At 45.8% G+C, this 25,070-nt stretch overlaps 1 protein-coding gene across 6 annotated transcripts in view; it reads left to right on the plus strand.

Annotated features, from left to right (window-relative positions):
• Nucleotides 1-25,070, plus strand: part of LOC146809066 (uncharacterized) — a 461,119-nt gene that overhangs the window by 195,084 nt on the left and 240,965 nt on the right. For all 6 annotated transcript variants that reach the window (XM_085615871.1, XM_085615870.1, XM_085615869.1 and 3 more), the window contains one exon: nucleotides 22,238-22,531. In XM_085615871.1, coding sequence (XP_085471997.1) covers nucleotides 22,238-22,531 — 294 coding nt within the window. The remainder of the gene's footprint in view (nucleotides 1-22,237; nucleotides 22,532-25,070) is intronic.

Raw genomic sequence — 25,070 nt, forward strand, 5'->3', positions numbered from 1 at the left:
TATGTGCCACATGCCCTGGACATGTATGGCTGCCAGGTGCCACTCCTACCAAGACCCAGCTACACACGGAGATTGTGAACCTCCACATGCCATGGCATGGGATTAGCTGTGTCCCAGTGTAAGTGAACAGCCAGACGCAACACAGGAGTGACATACATCCACACATCAGCAGAAGTAGGATGTCGATTGCAGACACTGGTAGCGGAACACTAGAGCCACAGGTCACATGACATTACACTAGGACAGCCCACACACCTTGCCATGAAGGTGTACATGTAATGACTCACCACACATTCATAGAGAGGATGCAGACATGTCCTTGTTACTCTACTCCGTGTCCCATGCATACATACGCACCTCACATCCGATGCCACATGTGGCCTTGTGTGCGTAACAGTGTGCCATGTCCATCTCCACACAGACACATGTTGGTTGCTGCAACAGCTGATGCTTTTGAGGGAGCTCCAACATCAAGCTAATGGGAACCCCCAACACATACATGACATAGTCACATCATGCACCATGGGTAGTGAGGTGTGGTAACCCCTGTAGCCGGCATCAGGGGACACCTGCGTGTGTTGTTGACTGTGCCATGCCAGTGACGCTCATCCCAAGTGTGCAGTACGACATGCACACATGTCAAAGGAGTCAAGGGCATGCCTGGCACACATAGCACCGTCACACATAACATCTGTACACATCTCATCATACATCTGGTGCCATCTCGACTCAGGAGTAATGTGCCACATCACAGCCTTTCACACCTGTGCCCCACACATGTAGTACTGCCCAGACAATGCCTTGATGTCCATCCATGGACAAGTATGTCAGCCCTATTCCTTCCTGTGTGCTGCCTGTCACCACTGTGATGTGTGAAAGGCACCGTACTACCGCTAAGAGGGCCTGTGTACGTTCCCTATCACTATGGGAGTGCTGCCGTATGTGTGCCCATACTGATAGTGAGCGTACGCACGCGTGTACGGTCCGTATCACTATGGGAACGCATACGCGAGAACACCCATAGTGATAGTGAGCGTACAGGCGTGTGTACGGTCCATACCACTATGGTTGTTCTCGCGAATGCGTACTCATGGTGATAGTGAGCATACAGGCGTGTGTACGGTCCGAACCACTATGGTTGTTCTCGCGTATGCGTACTCCTAGTGATAGTGAGCGTACAGGCGTGTGTACGGTCCGAACCACTGTGGTTGTTCTCGCGTATGCCATCTCGACTCAGGAGTAATGTGCCACATCACAGCCTTTCACACCTGTGCCCCACACATGTAGTACTGCCCAGACAATGCCTTGATGTCCATCCATGGACAAGTATGTCAGCCCTATTCCTTCCTGTGTGCTGCCTGTCACCACTGTGATGTGTGAAAGGCACCGTACTACCGCTAAGAGGGCCTGTGTACGTTCCCTATCACTATGGGAGTGCTGCCGTATGTGTGCCCATACTGATAGTGAGCGTACGCACGCGTGTACGGTCCGTATCACTATGGGAACGCATACGCGAGAACACCCATAGTGATAGTGAGCGTACAGGCGTGTGTACGGTCCATACCACTATGGTTGTTCTCGCGAATGCGTACTCATGGTGATAGTGAGCATACAGGCGTGTGTACGGTCCGAACCACTATGGTTGTTCTCGCGTATGCGTACTCCTAGTGATAGTGAGCGTACAGGCGTGTGTACGGTCCGAACCACTGTGGTTGTTCTCGCGTATGCGTACTCATAGTGATAGTGAGCGTACAGGCGTGTGTACATGAACTCCATTTCATGTCATTTGCTATTGTGTCATGCTCTCCATGTATTTTCTGTGGCATGGTGGGTCAACCAACTGTGTGTTGCATGGCCTACATCTGTACCTTGTTTTTTAGATATTACAGATATTTCTTTGCAGGCTATGCACTGTAACCTATGTAGATTGGACTCATGTGACATATGTATACAGGTGTGTGATTAATTGCTGTCTCTTCACCTTGCCCACAGCATCGTCGGGGGACACGGAGGGAGACATGAGCACGGACGGAGCGGAGGGACCGAGCACCAGTGCCAGCGTTGACATCGTGGCTGGCACATTGAGTGGTACAGAGGCGGAGGAGAGTGAGGCCGAGTACCTGTCCACTGGCAGAATAAGAAGCTGACGGGTCCGAGGATGATCTCTCCGAGTGGGCGGAGGCTGCACCAGCAGCTGACAGCGGCACAACATCGCACCCCGCCCCCTCATTGCCATCAGCCGCCTCCCACTTGCTCGTGTCCCTTCCCAACATGCCCGGTCACCACATGTCTCCTTCGTGCCAGGCACCGCACCCCCTGCCCCTGTCTCCACTGCTGCCGCCAATGCCGAGTCTGTGGACATCCAGCGGCAGTTGCAGGTTGGTCAGGCTGCGATCCTTAATGTCCTCCATGGCCACAGCCAAGTGCTGCACAACATGGAGGCATACTTGGAGGGCATTTTTTCATCGCAGGCTGACCAACGCAACTTGCTGAGGTCCATTGACTCGACACTGACTGCAGCAGTGGGTCTCCTGCAGCGCTACGTCCAACCCCCTACCCCTGCCCCATCCACACTTCCCACTCCCATGCCTGTCCCACGTACACCCAGACGTCAGCATGCACCCACCACAACAGACACAGGCACCACACCAGCAGGGAAGGTCCGCCGCACACCTCTTGGCACGCACACTCAGGGTGGAGTAGACACACCCACTGGGTCGGGGGGCAAACGTAAGTCACGAAGCCAGAGTGGGAGTCCGCATTCCACCCAATCCACTCCCTCCAAATCCCCTCCCCTCAGCTCTCCTGGCCACATATCCGGCAAGGACTCCTTCATGGCCGCTCTGTCCCTGAGCCCCACTGTGACACCACCCCGCAAGCGGTCAAGGGAGTCCCCGGTCAGGGTGGTTGAGTTCCCCCCCCTGTCCACACCCTCCCCCAGTGGTGCTGCGACCCATCCCTCCGCCCCCCCCCCCTCATTGGGGCCTGTGGTTTTTTCGGGTGCAGGGGAGATGCTGGAGGACCTCGCTAAGGTGTGCAGTGACATCCTGGCCTCCGCCTTTGGCCCAGCCCCACCCCCTGTGGTGGAGTCCTCCATCCCTGCACCCACGACGCCTACCCTTCGCCCTCCTGTCCCTGCGGTGCCTGGTCCTTCCCCCCCACATGATGCCCTCCCCGCTGTGGAAGACGAATGAGTCTGACTGTGCAGGCAAGCCAGGGGACACGCGTCCCACTGTGTCCCCCATCCAGCTGTGACTCATGGACTGCCCTATGGGCTTTGTAAATATTGAACTTTATCCACACACACATTATTTGGAAATGCTGAATAAACCTTTTTTTTCCCTTAGAACACTACTGCTTTTGTGGTGTTGCTGTTGGTGGGGCTGCTACATGATTTTGGGTGGTGATCATGTGTTGGGTGTGTGGGAAATGTAGTAGTGTGCTGGTCATAGGGGGGACCCTGGTATCTGTGTGCCATCACAAGCTCTTGCCTAAATTACTTTGTTCATGTGAGCAGTTTCTGCATGGTGACATCGTCCCAAGGTGTGTTCCTTCCTCTGTGTAACCTAACATCTTCCCTGCAGGGTGTTTCCAATATGTGGTGCTGAGCTGTGTCTACATCATCTGGGTGTGTGACGGACTCCTTCAACTTTGCACATGCATGCTGAGCGATGTCTCCACCTGCATCATTCATGGCATCCTTGGTGGTCACTGTACTTGTGTATGTAGACTGTTGACATGACTTCATGTGGACATGTTCTCTTTTAGGCGCTATGCATGTGTGTACTCCCAGCCTCGCACACATGTGGTAAATGTACTGCAGGGTCTTTGTGCACCTGACTTACATTTGTGGCCATTGTATCTGTGGGTACTCCACCCTTTGCGTTCCATGGGCACTGCTGGGAGGACTCTGCACCCACCCCTCCTGTCTCTGGGCACTGCTGGGAGTGATAGGCACACACCCCTCCTGTCTCTGGGCACTGCTGGGAGGACTCTGCACCCACCCCTTCTGTCTCTGGGCACTGCTGGGAGGACTCTGCACCCACCCCTCCTGTCTCTGGGCACTGCTGGGAGTGATAGGCACACACCCCTCCTGTCTCTGGGCACTGCTGGGAGGACTCTGCACCCACCCCTCCTGTCTCTGGGCACTGCTGGGAGTGATAGGCACACACCCCTCCTGTCTCTGGGCACTGCTGGGAGTGATAGGCACACACCCCTCCTGTCTCTGGGCACTGCTTGGAGGACTCTGCACCCACCCCTCCTGTCTCTGGGCACTGCTGGGAGTGATAGGCACCCACCCCTCCTGTCTCTGGCCACTGCTGGGAGTGATAGGCACCCACCCCTCCTGTCTCTGGCCACTGCTGGGAGTGATAGGCACACAACCATCCTGTCTCTGGGCACTGCTGGGAGGACTCTGCACCCACCCCTCCTGTCTCTGGGCACTGCTGGGAGGACTCTGCACCCACCCCTCCTGCGTCTGGGCACTGCTGGGAGGACTCTGCACCCACCCCTCCTGCGTCTGGGCACTGCTGGGAGGACTCTGCACCCACCCCTCCTGTCTCTGGGCACTGCTGGGAGTGATAGGCACACACCTCTCCTGTCTCTGGGCACTGCTGGGAGGACTCTGCACCCACCCCTCCTGTGTCTGGGCACTGCTGGGAGGACTCTGCACACACCCCTCCTATTTCACGATATGTACGCTTAGGACATAGACGGGTGTCGGTTCGCTCCATGCATACGAGGTGGGGGTACGGTCAGTACGTACACTGTTGGCATGGGGGTACGCTCCATACGTCCGCGGGTGAGGGTACGGGTCGTACTTACACAGTTGGGGTGGGGGTACGGGTCGTACTTACACTGTTGGGGTGGGGGTACGCTCCATACGTACGCGGGTGTGGGTACGGGTCGTACATACACTGTTGGGGTTGGGGGTATGCTCCATGCATGCGTGGGTGAGGGTACGGGTCGTACTTACACTGTTGGGGTGGGGGTACGCTCCATGCATACGAGGTGGGGGTACGGTCAGTACGTACACTGTTGGCATTAGGGGGGTACGCTCCATACGTCCACGGGTGAGGGTAGGGGTCGTACTTACACTGTTGGGGTGGGGGTACGGTGCGTACATATGCGGTTGGGGTACGCTCCATGCATACGCGGGTGGGGGTACGGGTCGTACTTACACTGTTGGGGTGGGGGTACGGTACGTACATACGCGGTTGGGGTGGGGGTACGCTCCATGCATACGCGGGTGAGGGTACGGATCATACATACACGGTTGGGGTGGGGGTATGCTCCATGCATACGCGGGTGAGGGTACGGGTTATACTTACACTGTTGGGGTGGGGGGTACGCTCCATGCATACGCGGGTGAGGGTACGGGGCGTACTTACACTGTTGGGGTGGGGGTACGCTCCATGCATACACGGGTGAGGGTACGGGGCGTACTTACACTGTTGGGGTGGGGGGTACTCTCCATACGTACGCGGGTGAGGGTATGGGTCGTACTTACTCTGTTGGGGTGGGGGGTACGCTCCATGCATAAGGGGGTGGGATACGGTCCGTACATATGCGTCCCCACGCTATGTGATGCTTGTGCGGGCCGTGCCCAGGCCTTTGCCACGTGGGTACAGCCGTCCCTCCATTGTTGGGATGACGTAGGTGTGGGCGGGGTACGACTCGTACCCACGCTCTTAAGGCGTGGGTACGGGACGTACCTGTATTGTTGTGTTGTCGGTTCGCGTCGTCCAGCACTTCCGTAGTGGCGGACGCTGGCTTTGCTGGACACGCCCCCACCCCCTCGTAGTGACCAGGGCCTGGAGGTCAGGTATGTCCAGGGCATGTGTGCTGTGTGACTTTGGTGGGGGTTTTGAGCCCTGCCCCTGCCCCCCCCCCCATCTCCCCCCTCCCTTTGTTGTTCTGACCTTCTGCGGCATCTGCGTCCGAACCTGTAGAGGAGGTCGACTGCTATCAGGGCCGGGATGACACGTAGGTTCGGGTCCATGTCTGTCCGTCGCGTACAGGTACTCCTTGTTCGCGTCGTCCTGCTTTCCCGGCAGTTTTTGGCTGCCGGAAAATATTCGCCGTGCGGGATGACGTTGGTGCGAATCGTGATTCCTGGTTCGTGTATGGCAGGCTGCGTGCGTCCCGACGTCACGTCGGCGCTTTCCCGGATCACATTTGTATGTTTATTTTAGTCGGTCGGGGTTTTGTACGATTCGTACGGAAATGGTGTTTCCGTGCGAATCGTAATTCCATGTTTGTATATTTTTACGACCGGATACGCGTCGGACGGAGAATATGCTCCGTCCGACGGTTCGTACCCGGTTTTTACAGGATCGTGATTGGCACCCCAGTTGGAGGCCCAATGCTCCTGAGAAATAGAACCAGAGTTTCGCAATTAACAGGAATGCCTTTTCATTCATGCACTTTCATACGGGAAATTTATAGTACATTCACACAGAATTCTGTCTTTCCCGAGAACAGCGAACAGTCTGTCCTACTACAGAATTATGTTACTCGTTAACAAAGTAGCACTTCCCTCGACTCTGTCCTTCTAGCAAGCTCCGAGAACACCTGCTACCTTTTCAGTGATAAGCATTATCAGAGTACCTTCCGGCCTCCTGGTACCTAAGACCAAAATTTCACAGGTAACCTTTGCTATCATACACACTTCTCTCATACAGAAAATATCTCTAATGGCAACACACAACGATGTTACCGAATCTAACCCAGACAATGCGTCGTGCAATTTACTTGTTACATGTTTTCCCGTGTACCTACGGGCAACAACAATCCCGTCTTTCCCGAGGCAGCGCTTACCTCTGCTCTACTACGGAACTGTTACAAATATCCGACTTCCTACATCCCAGAAGTTGTGCAAACAACATAGAACTCGACGTAACTCTACATAGAGTGTTAGTACATAAACCAATATCAATCAATAACCAATAATCAATAAGCAATGTACAAGCAATAATCAAACCAAATCAATTAAAACCATCATCCTGCTACCAGAAAAACTGCTGCAGCGTGGAATCCAAAATCCTCCCTTCGTCACAGACCGAATATCTCACAAACCCATTCAATCAATACATTCACTGGTGGAGCCCATTAAACACCAACATTCATACATCATTGGTCTGTTCTTTCCGAGAGATGATTGTTCCAAACGCCGACATGAAAGGAATACCTTATAACCTAAAGGAAAGTATATTTACCTAACTAGGCATAATATATATAATCCAAAACGTCCTAAACCTAATTTTCCTGATATCCCTTCCACGTAATCGATGGATCTAATTTAGTTGTTTGGTAAGATGGATCTTCAAATCTCCTAATTTACAATTTAGATTTGAACATTCTCTATGGAAAACAACCCAACTCATTTGTCAGTAATCAATAACAAGCTTTATCTTAATTAATGCAAATTAAAATGGACTGTTATTCAAACCACAGATCACCATATTTACCTATTCTGGCTAATTGTCGTCCTCTAAGTCAATCAAGTCGTCCTGCAGCACGCTACAGTCCCATAGATTGGGTCGAGACCATAAGCACGTACCAGTCAATCTATGCCCATTAAATAAAAGATTTCAGTTCATCAGGAAATTGGGCAGCAATTCAGTCCGTCAAAGATTCAGGGAAACAGCTGTCCTGCAGTGTCACCGTCCTCTCAGTTAGCATAACGTCAGGAAAAAGAGCGTGCAACTCACTATTCTATCGGATTTTTATTATGAAATCGATGTAAATTGTAACAAATCAATTTTAGACTGTTCTCATTGGTGGATTTGGGGTCGGTCAAGTTCCCACATAGTTCATTCAGTTAGATCATCGCACTTGCTGGTTCCGGTTTTTAAAGACAGTCCATTGTTCATTTTCTTTGGCACTTTTCCCAGTATGTCCTTGATTAGAACAACCTGGCTACGGTCAGGATGAGGCCACTGCTGTCCTTTGTTGCGCAGGCGCACTTCACCCAAAACCTTGTGGAGTGTTGTCAGTCGCGTCGAGTCAAAGGAGCGGCCATCTTCGCGAAGGCCCAAAATGGTCACCTTAAGTAAAACAAACACAAAACATAATTAAAACCTGGAAATGGCTAATAAAATGTTAAACCCTCACTATTTCCCCTATGTGTATGTAATTATCTAGCATAATAGCAACTTTCAAAGCGTTTATACTCACCCAGTGATGTCATCTGGTGCAACTCACAATTACATCACAAAAGCAACACATAACATACAATATTCTAATTTTCTAATATTAGTAGGCGTACATATTTTAATTTATGGATTATTTTGGCCATGCAAATGCAAATCCCACGTGTAATTCATACATTAATAGGGTTGATTAGTATTCCACTTCAAACCTTTAATATGGTTACAGTTAATTGATTATGCTAATTAGTATGCACATGCAGATTGGGGGGGTATACAACATTTTGCATTACCCGCTCCAGCACATCCTGCATGTATCTTTCACTGAGTGCCTTACTTGCACTCTTTGTAGTTCGTCGTCTCTGGCCTCTCCTTCCACCAGTGAACTCAGGGGACAAAGTAGCACCCCAGACACAGAGCAAAAGTTAAGAATGAGTAGGCAGGGAAACCGCTTCAGGAACCCGCACTGCAAGACTCACTGGCGCTCTATGTAGTGCGTTGTCTCTGGCCCCTCCTTCCATCAGTGAAGTCTGGTTTATTTAATTGTAAACAGTAATTTATAGTATTGTAGCGGGTTGTTAGGTTTGTAGGGGGATAAGGTGGGAAGTTGATAGTTGACTATTAAATCATTAGTAATTTTTTATTAATTATGTAATTGATATTAATGGTATAACTTAATGATTTAGTTTATTTATATTTTAAGTGCGGGTTGCTAGTTTTGTAGGGGTGTAGATTGTGGTGATAAGTAATTATTAATTACAAATTATTAATTAATAGTTAAGTATTAAATGTATTACTTTATATGTAATTTGCTGAATAATTTTATATTTTAAGGTGGAGGTTTCTGTGTTTTTAGGTGTATATTAATAATTGTAAATTATTTTTTGTATTTATTATCAATGATGTAATTGGGCAATACTTACTTAGTTTTGTTTTAATTTAGGTGTGGGCTGCTAGGCTTGTAGTATAGGGTGAGAAGCTAATGAAGTAATAATTAAATAACAATTTTTTATTGATAATTATTTGATTGATTATTAATTTTGTAAATTGTTTAATTGCTTTTGTAATTTTATATATATGCATATATAAATGATAAATAATGTTTGTATTAAGAGTTTAATATTTTTTTTCTAAATTAATAGGGTTATTCAAATATTTGTGTTTGAAGTGAAATACTTTTGGGGAATAGTAAATCTTACCCATCCAAAGCCCAGTGCTTTCCCTACTGTTCCACAGACTTTAGTGAGAATAGTAAATCTTCGAAGTCCAACACTTTCCCTTCTATTGCGTTGTTTGGGGGGATTAGTAAATGTTACCTCTCTGAAGTTCGACACTTTCCCTACTGGTGTGCTGTTTGGAGTAGGAATAGTAAATTTAACGCCTCTGATGTCCAACACTTTTCCCACTGTTACACTGACTGTAGTTGAAATTGTAAATGTAACCTCTCCAAAGTCTAACGCTATCCCTACTGTTTTTAAGACTGGGGTGGAAATAGTAAACTTAAACCCTCCGAAGTCCAATACTTTCCCTACAGTTGCTCTGACTGGAGCAGAAATAGTACAGGGGTGTGGAATTTTCCAAATAATCTAGTTGTCCAAGGGACAAAATGCCACTGAGATCTACATGTCCTGTAAAATCCACTTGTCCCACCTACCCCCGTTGCACATCAAACCTAAGGGCTCCGGTTGACAGAGAAACATTAATATATTTTTGCATTATTAAAATTTGTAAACCATTGAATGCTGTGCAATAATAATGCTAAAGGAAAACTTGTCAAGCGATATTATAATCCCTTTTATCCAAACATATAGAAATACAACAATAAACGATCTTGCATGGCAGGATGCTCTAAAACTCATAGTACTTCAACAGTTATGATAGATGTGGCCTTTTATGTCCGCACACATGGTAGTATCGAAAAAGAAACAGCAAAGTTGGGAGCTTCTTTTAATAATAAGAATCGTTTTTTCGCCAAATGTACCCTGTTTACAACATTAATCAATTGTCTAATGTATATTTGTTGGTGTGTTTACGCAGTTCTGGGCTGAAAGTTAATAGCTCACTATTCTATATCAGGACTTTAAGTTAAAAATTGCAAGTCACCAACGGATGACTCTTTTGAAAGCATTAATCATTCTGCAGATCTGTTTCCATCCTATGCACTCTGTAATCGACTTCGTACATGTTCTTTGCAGCAGGCATATTAACCCTCTGCACTAACTTCACCGAGGTCACAACCTCAACTATACAAAACACGGATCTCTTTCCAGGATGGCAATTCATCACACGAGCTTTCTACACATTTCTGTGAGGCCTGGTAATTGCTGGCGGAAAGAAACGCTGCAGCAGGTGCTTCGAAAGCTTTTAGTGCTGGCTGTGCCCTGTGCGACAATGTTTTTTTGCCCATAAGCCAAAGGAGTGAAAGTGTAGGAGTCACATGTCACCCATACTGGTTAGTGGTAGGCAGTAGTTTAAGAGTGCTTGGTGTGTAGAAGCACAAACGCAGAGTTGAAAAAGAAACCGCAAAGTTGGGAGCTTCCTTTAATAATAAGAATCATTTTTTTGCCAAATGTACCCTCTTTGCAACATTAATCAATTGTGTAATGTATATTTGTCGGTGTGTTTACGCAGTTCTGGGCTGAAAGTTAATAGCTCACTATTCTATATTAGGACTTTAAGTTATAAATTGCAAGTCACCAACGGATGTCTCTTTTGAAAGCATTAATCTGCAGATTTGTTTCCATCTGCGCTATGAAGGCTCCCGCGATGTTAAACCCGCGCTGCAAACGTTACCGAAGTAAATGTGCCCATGATGTAAAACCCTGCTATGTGATGCCTCCCGCGATGTTAAACCCGCGTTGCGATGGCAGCGCGTGAATCTGGATTCGTTGTAATGGGTGTTTCCCCCATGAAGCGGTGGTAGCGCAGCGCGCCTGCTTGCGATACGCTTTTTTGACGTCCTCATCTGAGGCGCCGAGGCGGGCCAGGCCTAGGCTTTTGTACTAATTAAAATTAATCTACCCACGCACGGTTGCTAAAAATATAAATAAAAGAAAATCGCAGCACCTCCGTCACAATATCACACAATTCAAGCGGGCAAAACTGCTTATTTTACCTGAATGCTTATTGCAAGCCTCTTGGCGGCCACGGACTACTGCTTGCAGAGGCTGAGTGACGTTTCACTCCCCCAGCCAATGACTGGCTAGAGCCCAGTCATGGGCTGCTAGCCAATCCGATGCCGCCAAAGGCTCTCTGCAAGCTTCGGATTGGCTGTGAGCCCCAGAGTGCCCACTGCCTGTTGTTTTAACGTGATTAAAATGTGATTAATGTCTACATGTCCGTCGGACATAAATAGACAATAAATCTTCTTGCCCGTCCATAAAAACAACATGGTTCGGGCGTCGGGCGATATGATTCCCCCACCCCTGTTGTAAATATACCCTCTCCAAAGTCCAACAATTTTGCTATTCTGTGCTGTATGGAGTAGGAATAGTAAATTTATCTCCCCTGAATTCCAACACTTTCCCTACTGTTGTGCTGTTTGTAGTATGAATAGTAAACAAAACCTCTCCAAAGATTATTGTTTTACTATTGTTGCTTAGACTGATATGAGGATAATAAATGTAACTACTCTGAAGTCTAACACTTCCCTACTGTTGCACAGACAGAAGTAGGAATAGTACATCTGAACCCTCCAAAGTTTATTTCTTTCACTACTGTTGCTTAGACTGCATTGGGAATAATAAATGTAACCACTCTCAAGTCCAACAGTCCCCTACTGTTGCACAGACAGAAGTAGGAATAGTAAATCTGACCTCTCCAAAGTCCTGTTGTTTTCCCTAACACTTTCCCTACTGTCACGTTTTTTGGAGTTGGAATAGGTAATGTAACCCCTTCAAAGTCCTACACTTTCCCTATTGTTACATTAACTGGATTGGGAATAGACTAGCTAATGTTCCTGGACTCCAATACTTTTCCTAACATCGGTTACATATATCTTTTTATTTTTTTAATGATATACTTTGTACTTAATTTATTTGATATTTTGTAATTGAATTGTTAATAGTTTTAAAGTTTTAATTAAATATATATTTATAGGGAGACAGATAGATGGATCAATGCATATATTTTAACTACTGGGGTCGCCAGTAGCAGTTATAGTTAGAACCGAGTTTCCATAGGAGGAGCGTTTTTTCATTTGCCAATTACATTGGCCACGTTTGATGAATCTTCGCAAAGTTTTCAAAACTATTGGTGCCGTCAAGCAGGGGCCAATAAAAAGGATGTCCCAAAACACTTTTTCACCATGTAAATTTCCATAGGAAACTTTAGACTGAATAACGTAATACCAAATTTGGCAGAAAGATCTCTCTTGGTCCAGAAAGCACTATTTTTGTTAAATGGTGCTAATCAGTTTAGTAGTTTCTGAGAAATGTAAAGATATCTCAGATATACAACTGTGGACACAATGGGTCCATGACCCCTGCCAATCTTGTGTCTGAGATCTGATGGGCTGCCAACACTTCAAACCAGGAAGTGTTGGCAGCCATCTTCTGACTCGGTTGAACCGAGTCACAAGAAAAAAGGTTAAAACAAAAGAAAAGAGGGCAAGGTCCTAACCCCATAGACCTGCTCACGAGGGCCCTGAAAAACATTTTTTTCCAAAACATTTCGGCGGGGCTCACGGTGGATCCGTGAATCCAGCTGAGAATGTAAAAAAAAAAAAAGTAAGGCCAGCTTCTGCACTTCATTTAATTTAGGCACCTGGGTGAGCCAGGTCCCCAGGGCAATTAAAAATAAAGCATTAAGCAGCTCACATCGAAGTTACAAAACACCATATTAAGATTGTTTATGTGCAGGAAGGGGGACTTTCCTGTACATAAACAATCTTTCCCTGCACGCAGAACCCTTTGCACTATGGTGCAAGGGTGTCTGAGTTGGCGCTAAGCTGCTAAACTTAGCGCCAGCGCAGGGAGAAAAGCAAGGCTTCACCATACTCTTGTAAATACGTTTCAGAAGTGGCGGAGCGTGTCGTTAAGACAAGGAGGCTAACCACATGCGCTGCCACTTCCCTTGTCCATATGTCCCATAATTTCATTGATCGAATCCCCTTTCTGCCAACTGTTCAACTTTCGAGATGATTTTCTTTTTTCACTACCTCACTAAATAAATTGCATTGATCAAATTCCCTTCCTTTTTTTCTTCTATCAATCCACGGGCACTGTGTACTGTTTCCCATCATTTTGTCTATGGCTATGTTAGCTTTTTATAATACGTGTATAAAAAATAAAAATTACAGCCTTGAAAAAGTCACTTAGACAAAACATGTGTCGGCTGTATTGCTTGTTCAAGAAGACGTTCACTGAATACACAGCAGATTGCAGAATTGTTAATGATTTATTAATAAGTGTTTAATCAAATTTGTCCGTAGTAATGCATTGCTGGTTCAGGATCTAAATTAACTTTCTGTACATACTGGTAGACTAATTATGGACACTGGCTGTCTTTGGCAATACGAAAGTTTAAAAAAGAAGTGAAACCCATAACCCGAGTAGACAGCTTCTTGGTTTGTTAACACCATCACTTTGAACTGCATATTTTGGTGTGCTCTAAACCAGCTCACAATTTTGTTGAGTGTGGTTTTGTAACACACTCTCTACGCTCTCCATAGGTAGCAACATGTAGAACACACACATATATTTAGGATTCATACCAAAATATACATCATTTGTTTGGTCTTTTCTACATTGCCTTATACTTGCTTGGATGTGAGGTCAACCTTAACCACTGCTACCACTTGCAAAGCTGCCATATCTACACAGGAGACTCGAATCAATATCTTTAAAGCAAGCACTAGGTATTAGCCATCAAGTCGGTATTCATGCGTACACTTGGAAAATAGTACTGACTCCTCAAAATGGGGTGAAATTGGTTTTGCACTGAGATCCTTTACAAATCCACAGTCCATGCATCCGACACTTTGTTATTTGGTTGTCATAGATGGGTAATGAGGTGGTCTTTGTCGTTTATTTTGTGCTGAGCACCAAACAATCGAAAGGCAGAGTCTGCAAGTGCTCCGGCTATGTGTAAGTAGGGTCTATGACTCTCCTCACACTTCTGTCACCAATGGCGCATAAAGTCCCAGAGCTCTCAAGTTTTGAGTAGTCTTAGTAGCTAGAAATAATTTGCATATTTGCCGATTTCAAAGAAAGCAATGACACACAGGGGCATACGTACAATAGACCTCATGGCTTAACGCCTCACTCCGCCACTTCTAAAAACGCACGGCTCCACCATATTTACAATATTATGGTGCAGCCTTGTTTCCCCTGTGATGGCGCTACACTTAGCAGTGTAGCGCCAACGAAGGCACCCATGCACCATAGTGCAAGGGTGTCAGCTTGCATGGGAGGATTGTTTGTGTAGGAAGGTGTCCCTTCCTGCACATAAACAATACTGAAATGCCATTTTGTCGCTTGACAGATGAAAGTCACAAAATAGTTTTTTTTTTCTTTTTAAAGATTGTTTAAGTACTTGAAGGGGAACCTTCCTGTACATAAACAAAAACCGACATTTTACTTTTTCCATGTGTACTGCACAAGGCAGAACACATGGAAAAAGCAAAAATGAGGAGAAATAATAAATTTCTCCTTGTTTCGCCAAATTTTGGCGCTGCCTCCTACATACGCTGCCCTTGTACATAGGAGGCAGCGTCAAAATCAATGGGTGTTGTGGTGAAACGCCAACTGCAACACCCACAGCCCACCTCTTTCACGCTAACCATTGCGTTAAAGGGGGCCTTATTTACAAGGCAGCGTTATGCCACGTTAAGTGGCTTAATGCTGCCTTGTTAATAAAGCTAAGCCCCTATCACCACCAAAACGTAGATAAGTGATGTTGTGGTGACGATAGGGGCTTGTACATATGTCCCCCAAACTTTAACATGAGGAACAACACAAATGACAACGAAATGCTAAAATAAATCTAAATACATATATAATATAATTAACATAACAATGAAACATCTTCCAGTAGAGTCATGATTTACAACAGAAGCGCAGCAGCACACTGAAGTGATCAGAGATGAAGAGGTCTGTAGGAGGATTGCGCCGTGGGTGGCCTTACTTTCTGATGCCTCTGTAGCACCCCGGGCCTGCTCTACATCAAAGGTCTGAACACAAGTGCATTTACATTTCATGTTTTAGCACTTCTCATCAGGTGTGACATTTAGCCTGTTATGAGTGAGAGTTCAACCCAAACTTCAAATGTGTGTCTCTCACCTGCCACCAGTGAGGCATGAGGTCCCTGAAATCTTGTCTGGTCTCCAACAGTGAACTGCTGAAATGCCCATCTCTCATACATTGTCTTGTCTCTTCCAGGGTACTGTTGACAAAAGACATGACATTCTCCCAGCCTTACACCAAACCATACTGCCAGCAGCCACTAGGAGCATAGGTCACCTTCTTAAGTCTTTCCCTAGAGTTTTCAGAGCAGATCTGCATTTAGATTTCATGCGCTAAATCACACCGTGCCCTGGACCTTCCTACATACAGGATCGTCGGACTACAACGGGCATTTCAGTCCACAGGAAAATGAGAAAAAGGGGGCGTTCCAAGAGGGGCCACCATTCAGTGCAGTTTTAGAACCCGCCTCTCACTTGTACTCAATCTGAAAGTTGTGAGCGTATTGACAAACTGTTGAAATTGATAGGAGGGGCTCAAGATACTATAGCTAACTTTTGATTTCCATAGACCTTTTTGAATGAACTATCAAAAAACTGCTGGACGCCAAATTAGTATGCCTGCAAAAACACATTTGTTTTGTGTACCTGTTAGAAATGGGGCTACTAGCTGGCTACACCTAAGCCAGGCAGAATTCACCATTCTAGTCAGGGTAAGGGAGTTCCTCACCCAAGATAACCCCTGCTCACCCCCTTGGTAGCTTGGCAGAGCAGTTAGGCTTATGCCAGAGTTAATGTGTAATGCGTTTGCACAACACACACACCAGTGACACACTAGGCACGCCACAAAAAGAGACTCCACTCAAGGTTTTATAAACAAATATCCTTTGAAGTTTTACACAATACACATTAGAACACAATCACATAAATCACTGTGCCACTAGGCACTTGTCATAGAAATGCATGGATCATAAATTGTTTTACCACTAGGCAATTGTCAGAAATGTAGAGATCATAGATCACTTTGCCATTAGAGGTAAGCACCTTAGACCACACTCACATTGTATGTTATGTACATCGAATTTACCAATAAGCGCAAACCCAATAATCACCTTGCCATAAGGCACTGGCCAAAAACATCACAGTTATTGCACTAAGGCACATACTTGTAACTGGCACATTAGTCCACAGACTCTTTGTACTATACATAAAGCACATGTGATAACACCTCAGCAAACATCATGCTGCCCCTGCACATAACACTTATTACTCTGGCCAGTATAAGTCCTACATCATAACATCAGGGCAGGGAAATGTGTTTTTTACATGCTCACATAAATTTCCAGATCTTTCTTAGCGCTAATCACCACTTTATCCATTTTTTATGCAATGCAGCACTCCTGCGCAGCTACCTCCGGTTATATGGGTCAGGACAGAGGGGTTGGTAGGCAGGCACATACTGCCCTCGTCGGCAGGGAGACCTTGATGTGTCCCCTGCAGGTGGAATTGCTTCAAAGTAGCTGCCCGCAACCATGCAGTGCTGCCGCTGCAATAACTGTGCCTGTCTCCCGGGCAGGAGCAGCTTCCTGCGTCCGCACAGGCCGTGGCTTCAGACAGAATGGTAAAGTCTGGTCGGGAGACCCCCACCCCGTGTCCTCCACCCCGTGAAAAGGAGGCTGCCCTCCCCATGTGGTCCAGTGGGGAGAACACTGGGTACACAACAAATGCAGGGAGACCCGTCCCTCCCCCACAATCAAGCCCTCGTGGCAGCTGCACGTGTCCGTGCACTGCAGATGCAAGCTAAGCCCTAACTTTGCCTGATGCCAGACACAAGCAGCCAGCCCATTACTGCTCGGGGCCCGACTCACCGAAGAGGTAGCCAGCCGGTCAGTGCAGGCCACTTAAAGTCCTGAGCCCGTGCCGCCCCTTGCTCAACACAACACTCCTGGGGGCTGGCCAGCAGATAAGTGAAATGCCCCGGGTCATGCCCAAGCAACGCGGTGATGGTGCCGAGGTCACTCCGCAGGCTGCATCACGTTCTGTGCCCATGCCAGGTGTTTTCTGGACAGACGCAGGAACTCCCCCAGTAACACACTGGAGTTTCCAACTGAGACCACTAACAAAATCGCTTGGTGACCTCACCAACAGTGCCAAAACTACTCAGCAGGGGAGTGCAGAACTACAGCAGACCTCCGCATGAAGTAAAGCGCCAGGGGTTTTAAACTAAGTGAAGCACCAGACACCTCAGAATCAGGTGTAATAACCAGAAGGAAGACTTTGATGTCCCTGAGTCTTCTGAAACAGGAGGCCAGCACACACAATCCCATGGAGATTCTTCACAAGCAGGATACCACAGCACACCAAAAAGAATCAGTCCTTTTCTCCACCACAGACAGAAGCAGCAACTGCAGGCCAACCCACCCCTTACTCAGAAAAGGCAGCGCTCCTCACACAGTCCATCCGCTCTTCTTCTTGGCAGGGTCCTCTCGTTTCTTGAAGTAATGTAAAGTCCTGGAGTTTTAGGTGCAATACTTATACCACAAAATGTCATTGTTCTCTTTGTGTAAGGTTGTGTAAGGGTCTCTGAACCCAGTCCAAATTAGTCCTGTCCTCCATGGTGCAGCATGACCACAGGACGCGGAGACAGCTTTGTGAAAAAGGGGACACCAGCCTATTCATGTACAAGCAAAACTCCTCCAACCGCTCTAAATGCAGACCAGGTCTATTCAGCCATCTGATGGGTCACCCAGGCAAGGCAGGACACACCTCAACCCCCCAGTGACTGTCCAGAGTGAATGCACATCTCACCTCCTCTCATTCACACACCAGACAGCTCGTGTTAAGGACAGGATGTTTGAAATGTGGTATTGCCGACAGAACCGGCTGTTTGAATCAAAGCTTAAGTCCTGTTCTGAAGAAGCCGCACTGCACTAAAAGACTAAGGTAACAACATTTCAAACATCCTTGCCTTAACATGAGGGCTGCATGAGGATCAAGATTGAGCATGTTACTCCACTTGAGAGCACAAGTCCCGTAAAATGACCAAACCATCAGCATGAACTAATAGGCACACGCTATTGCACAGAGGGGTTGATAGACATGTGCATAGACAACCTACTCTCACTCTTTTAGAAGTATTTCACAGATCCCTTATACTCAAGCATTGCATGAGTCTGTCCATTTCAAACAAGTATCCTCCAACCTGACAAAATGCTCTCCATACTCTTCCATAGTGAACACAAGCTCTAATAGAGCAAACAGTGAGCCATACAGCAAAAATGTGACTGTTCAGCCAGTGCAAGAGAACAATTGCTCCTTAGTAGGAATGTTAAACTTATTTGGTGTTTATAAGCCCTACATTCCAGTTAGTATATAGAACGAGACATTAATATACTTTCCCTCTTCTTTGATCACAGCGTCCTACACTTTTAAGTCCCCAGCCCTGAGGAAGACATTCCCTGAAACCTCACGGTCCCCGCACGAAGGTCAAAACGTGTCAGCACACTCACCATCCCCTCACTGAGGCTAAGAGCATCTCCATCTCTATTTGAAACCAAACTGAAATCGAGGTCATGCAAACTGAGGTCTATCCAAAGCAAGACGGTTCCCCTCCTGTATACAAAAAACTTTGAGTCATGCTCTGACCTCTTCACCATCTGGACCGGCAATTGATAAGTGCCAAGGATAGTTAGGTCCCAATCATCCTAGTACATGTATTCAAAGAAGTAGGACATAACATATTTGTAATAAGGTTGTACGTGTAAATATTGGTTACTACTAATTTCGGACTTCATACTTTGGTATTTTTTGATTTTTTGGAATTTTTCACTGTATATAAAGTTTCTATGTAGCACTATTAAGCACAAGCATGTAAAAGATGATATGATCCTATTATTTGGTATGTGTGATTTAAAAAAAAAATCTCAAGTGAAAAAAGGAAGATATTTTGTGCATGAACCTCTTTTCATATGTTGAGAAAGGTTTTGCATACCTACCCCCTGTTCAAGTGGACATTGAAATAACTCCAGTTCATATTTAGAACCGACACGAAGGTAAAGACGTAGACCTTAGTAACTAAATTTACAAGCGATCCATGGTTCAAGAGGTACTCTTTCTTTGCAATGCATATCTGATTCCAGCCTCTTTGGTTCTAAACAGAATCACTCCCCTTGAGTTTGACAAACACATTCTAAAAGTGGCATTTTCAAACACAGAATTTAAAAACCACCTTTACCAAAAGCGAGTTAATAAAATCTGAGTTCAGAGAGCCTAAACTCAATTTTTCCAGCTGCCCTATGGAAAGTTACACATGTAAAAATGGTACAGTGCAACCCCAATGATAAGTCTGTGGGACTGATATACTTTCAATAGTGAAAAACGAAATGCACAGTAATTCACGATTAGGAAATGTCCCACACACCAGTAAATGTCCTACTTTTCAAATACACTGCACCCTGCCCATGGGGTACTTTGGGCATATGTTAGGGGTGCCTAACATGTAAGGAAAGGAATGGTTTGGGCCTGGCAAGTGGGTGTACTTGCCAGGACAACATGGCAGTTCTCCATCTGGGTGCCCAGAAACTACAGTGGTAGGCCTGAGACAGCTTTACAGGGCTACTCATGTGAGTGGCACAACTAGTGCTGCAAGCCCACTAGTAGCATTTGATTTACAGGCCATGGCACACACTGTGCACTTTGCTAGGGACTTACCAGTAAATCAAATATGCCAATCATGGATAACCAATCATTGTCACAATTTATACAGAGAGCATATGCACTTTAGCACTGATCACCAGTGGTAAAGTGCCTAGAATCCTATAGCCAACAAACGCAGGGTCAGAAAAATAGGAGGCAAAGGGCGAAACGTTTGGGGATAAACCTGTCAAAAGTGCCAGGTCTATCATTACCTATTTCATACTCAGGAGCACTACACTAGTTATAAAAAAGAGATGTGTGTATATCCTGACAAGGAGGTTTTTTAGGTCCACAGAGGTCTGCAAACGTCTAAAAAGAATTAAAGGATGTCAAGTCTGACTGACTGTTCAGGGTTGACCGCTTATTCCATTCGTAGTTTTGTGATGTCCGATGACGTCCAGTGGTTGTGGAAAACCTCTTCCATCTGGATGGAGAGGGTAGAGGGACTACACTTTCAGAGAGACACAATGCTAAAATAATCCATTGTTAAGGAAACTAATTTTCATGTACACAATATGCAAATACTTTTCTTAGCTATACACCTAATTCGAACTCTGCATCGGCACCAATTTGTACTGTGAACTGTTTGGCTGATGGCCAGCCCCAGTTCGCAACTCTAGTCAACTCATAAACCTTTGAAGACCCATATTTGTACTGTTGTTTCCATGTTGAGCATGGCCAAAGGTTGTGCACAGTGAGAAGCTGGAAGGGGAATTGAGGTGGGGTCCTGCGCAGAGTATTGAGGGACACTGGGTGTCGGGCTTCCCTGAAGACCTTGCCCTATATACAATACCCGTAGAGCATGGGCCAAAGGGCATGGTGACCAAGTGGTTAATACAAGTGAGCACCCACTTTTTGTGGCTGAAGGCCATGCCCTCTGTGTAATGATGTAACATGGCTCCATGCCAGAACACTAGGCATGGAACCAGCTTGTATTTGAGCGTTGTAAATTGAATTAAACTGAAAAGGTCATCTGCTGTGTCGTATAACAGCCTACAGGTACACTCCTCATGCATCAACGGGGAAGACTCCTTTTGAACTGCTCAGGGGAAGGTCTCCAAATACTTGTTTGTGTCCTGGCTGGATGGTTGCTGGGAAGGGTTTGAAAAACAATGGTATTGGGGAATGGAGAGACAAAGAAGTGTCTCTGCAAAACAAAAGGAAGATTTATGTTGATAGAAGGAATAATGCGAAAGTTACAAATTTTGAGGTTGGAGATAAAGTAAAGGTCAAAGCTCCTGTTGGGTGTCAAAATTGGTCAAAATATACCTCTCCAAAAACTATCATTAAGCTGTTTAAAAATGCTGTCAAGACGGATGATGGTCGCATCTGGAATCATAGTCGTGTAGCACATTTTCGGGGGTGTGGTGTGGCCGACAGGAGGGATGATACTTCTTATCGTTTTCCCTCAGACATTGATGTAAGGTCTGATAGTACTTGTAGGGGTGTCAGAACACGCAGGTTTCCTTTGCATTTACGTGATTTTGTGTAGTTCTTTCTACCTTCTTTTTCTTGTTGTTCAAATGTGTTTATTGTTCTCATGTTACTTTTGTTCTAATGTAAAGAGGAAGAAGTGTAATGATGTAACATGGCTCCATGCCAGAACACTAGGCATGGAACCAGCTTGTTCTGAGGTTCTGCCATGTGAGGGTTCTATGATGACAGTTGATATGCTGGCTGTTGGTTGAGGCTGTAATAAATACCTCTTACCACATATCTTCATCTGGTGTGGATTCACTTTATTACACTCTGCCCACTGATCCTGCAAATACTGGGGATGAGGCGAATGACGGGAGCCAATGGCAGTGCCCTGCAGGAACTAGCCGTGCCGTACTCGGTACATGGATGCTGAGAGCACCAGCACGTCATGGCTGAAGGCCACGGTTGTGCCTAGAAGCTGATGGGCAGGGGTGAAGGTTGCGACTGGTGTATTCCGAGGTCCAAGAGGTACATTTTCAGGAGGAAAGATTAAAAATAAACATTGCTAATTGTGCACACCATGAATTTTACACTAATCAGTGTGTTGCGCATGGGGTATGGCACTCTGACATGGCAGTAATAGAATAATCACACTGTATAACGTCATCTCAAATAAACTTTGCTCTATTTGATTCTGATGTAAAACACACATCACATGGAGCCCAGCCACTGCTTCGGAGGGAGCTCCTTCATCAGGAACATTGTCAAATGTGTCCATTTGTGTTTTGTGCAGGTACCCCAGCGCGGCCAACAGTGACCCCCCCTCGAACAATGACTGAAGGGGTCCCAGAAACAATCACCTGCTCTGTGGAGCACACCTGCCCCGCCCACCCTCCTACCCTGGCATGGGACAAGATTCATAGGAGTGTCAGCGTTTACCACGAAGAACTCTTGGACGGAAGATGGAGGACTGTCTTAGTGCTGAATTACACCCCCGCCGCAGAGCATCATATGGAGGAGTTTGTGTGCACAGCTAATTACCCCGGTGGCAAATCAGCGTCTCAATCCATTACATTGTCCATTCGATGTAAGTCTTTTAACTAATTACTGGAGATGAAAATGGGCATTACAGAGAAATTGAAATAATATTGAGTTAAAATGTATAATTATGTTGATTAGGAGTGTGACAGCCGCCCAGCCAATCAGAAGGCTTCTAACCACTGGACTGGTTGCACTTATGAAGCATTCAGCGGCCTCGAGCTCATTGTCCCTCTGGTGTCCTGGTGTGCACCCGCAGCTCTGTTGTGGTTTTCTCTTAAACATCAGTTTTCTCCAGCAGCTTCTGAGTGAAGGGAAAGGTCAATCTTGTTATTCTAATTGAAATTTGTATGGAGCTTCATATCCCACTGTGAGGCACTGAGGCGCATTATCAGACAGGGAGCATGCTACACCATGGTTGGTTTAGAAGGTTGTAGTAATTGCAATGAGTCCTATTTTGGTGGCATGTGTGATTGACTAAAGTTGTGTCTTATCCTGTCTTGAGTCACAGAGTATCATGAAGGGAAAGAAAGGGAACTAGCAACAAGTATACGATAATCCCAAAACTTACAAGTTCCAGGACAACATAAAGCTAATTATTCCAAAAACATTGTGCGTTATTATTAATAAATGACTGTATCAATATTCAATTATTTTTTTATATATCAAAAATCTTTTTATTTTAATTATATTCTGTTTTTTTCAAATATCAGAAACCATTCTTATTTTATAGTTAAAATCATTAGTGTCAGGATACGGGTAAATATGTACAGCATAATCATATATTCAAAGAAAAACTGTTCAATTGGATTATACAATTAGATTACACAATTGATTTGGCAATTAGAGACAATGTATATTTGTCAATAGTTGAAACATCCAGGTGATTCATGGACAAAACCGGAGGTCTGGTGGTAAATACAAGCGACAGAGTGTAGCAGTGGGATGAAGGAAAGACGAGTCAGAGACAGGGCTCAGAGGTCACAATAGTCGCCAGCTTTGAGTTACGCTTCAGGTCATATATGGAGTGTTTGTCTCTACTGACCATTTAACACAAGTCCTGTCAACACAATAATTTAGACATCAAGGGGTAGATTTTCAAAAAAGTTGTGCAACACAGAGCAGCAGCCAAAATTGCTGAGCTGCGTTGCGTGACAGTGACGGAGCAGTAGAGCACCATATTTACAGAGAGATGTCTCTCACCTCTCCCTAGCGCTGGTGCTGATTTCAGCTGCTGTGCAGCAGGCACACACTTTGGCACCATAGCAATAAGGTGCGTGCCTGCGTTTAGCATAGGTTTTGTACAGGAAGGGTACCCTTCCTATACAAAATACTATGCCTAGACAAGTTCAAACACTTTCCTCAATTTTTGTATCCGTGCTGCACAGTGCAGCAAGCATGCAAAGTCAGAAAAGAAAGGAGAAACTAAAACATTTTGCCTCTTAATGCCTTCTTTCAGAAGGCGTTAGCTTTTGGTGCTTAACCCCATCTACTATTGTTTGTAGGTAGGGTTTTACGTCAAAAGGCATTGGTGGTTGCATGGGAACGCCCATGTACCACCTATGTAACACCCCATTAGCGCTAAGTAACCCAAAGCAATGCTTCGCGCTTCTTCAGGTAACTTGTAGGGTACTTTCCAAAGTAAAACAAGTTTTGCGCTGGAAAGTAAATTGGTAAAAAACATTTTGTTGGTTTGCATCACTTTTGTGATGCTAACCCAGCACAAAATGTTTGAAAATTCACCCCTACTCTGTTATTACCTGTAGGGCCTAAAGAGGATTGAGAGGACAGAGGTAGTCTGCATTACTGTCATCCCACATAAAAATCAGTGACTGAGAAAATGTATGTATAAGATTTAGAGCGTCCAGTGTTAAAGCTGGTGAGGGAGGAGGGTGGGACCATCAGGGATGCTCTATACCGGAATCACCCAAAGTGAGTGGTTACTGGACAGATCTCTTTTGCATTTGGTGCATATCCTCATTTGTATTCCTCAGTGTTGTAGGTAGGTCGGTGGAGGCTGCCTGAAAGAGTAGGCATGTCCTATAGGTTTTAAATTTCAGGGTGCCTGAGATGATTATTCTGCAGGTGTGAACATGGAATAGGAAGATGTAGTCCGTTCTGGTTATAGGAAGCTGGGGCAGAATGTTTGGAATGCAGACTTTGTGCTGTATTTATTGTGGTGACAAACATTTCCCCGCCTGCACTGCAGCAATTAATTAAACAGCGCTGTAGAGTCAGTTGGTGAACTATTGGCCTTGTCAATGTAAATATCTTCTAGCCATGTTGTCTAGTAGCACATCTGCTGTTCAGCATGGCTAAAAGGCACTGACAGTCCAGAATGATAGGATGTTGATCCAACGCCGAGTCTCTTCACCCCCTACATGTCGAGTGTATTGTCCTGCTCCTCCTAACATAAAAAAGCCCTATGACGTGGCCTGCGCTGGCCATATCATAGCACATTTTTCCAGTGACTGTCAGTCATGTTGAACAGCAGATGTGCTGCTTGACAACATGGCTTCAAGACATTTACATTGACAAGGCCAATAGCTTGAGCATTGCCGAGATATATTGGCTTTGCCAATGCATGT

The sequence above is a fragment of the Triturus cristatus genome, chromosome 7 (genome assembly GCF_964204655.1).
Source record: "Triturus cristatus chromosome 7, aTriCri1.1, whole genome shotgun sequence".
Lineage (NCBI taxonomy): Eukaryota > Metazoa > Chordata > Amphibia > Caudata > Salamandridae > Triturus > Triturus cristatus.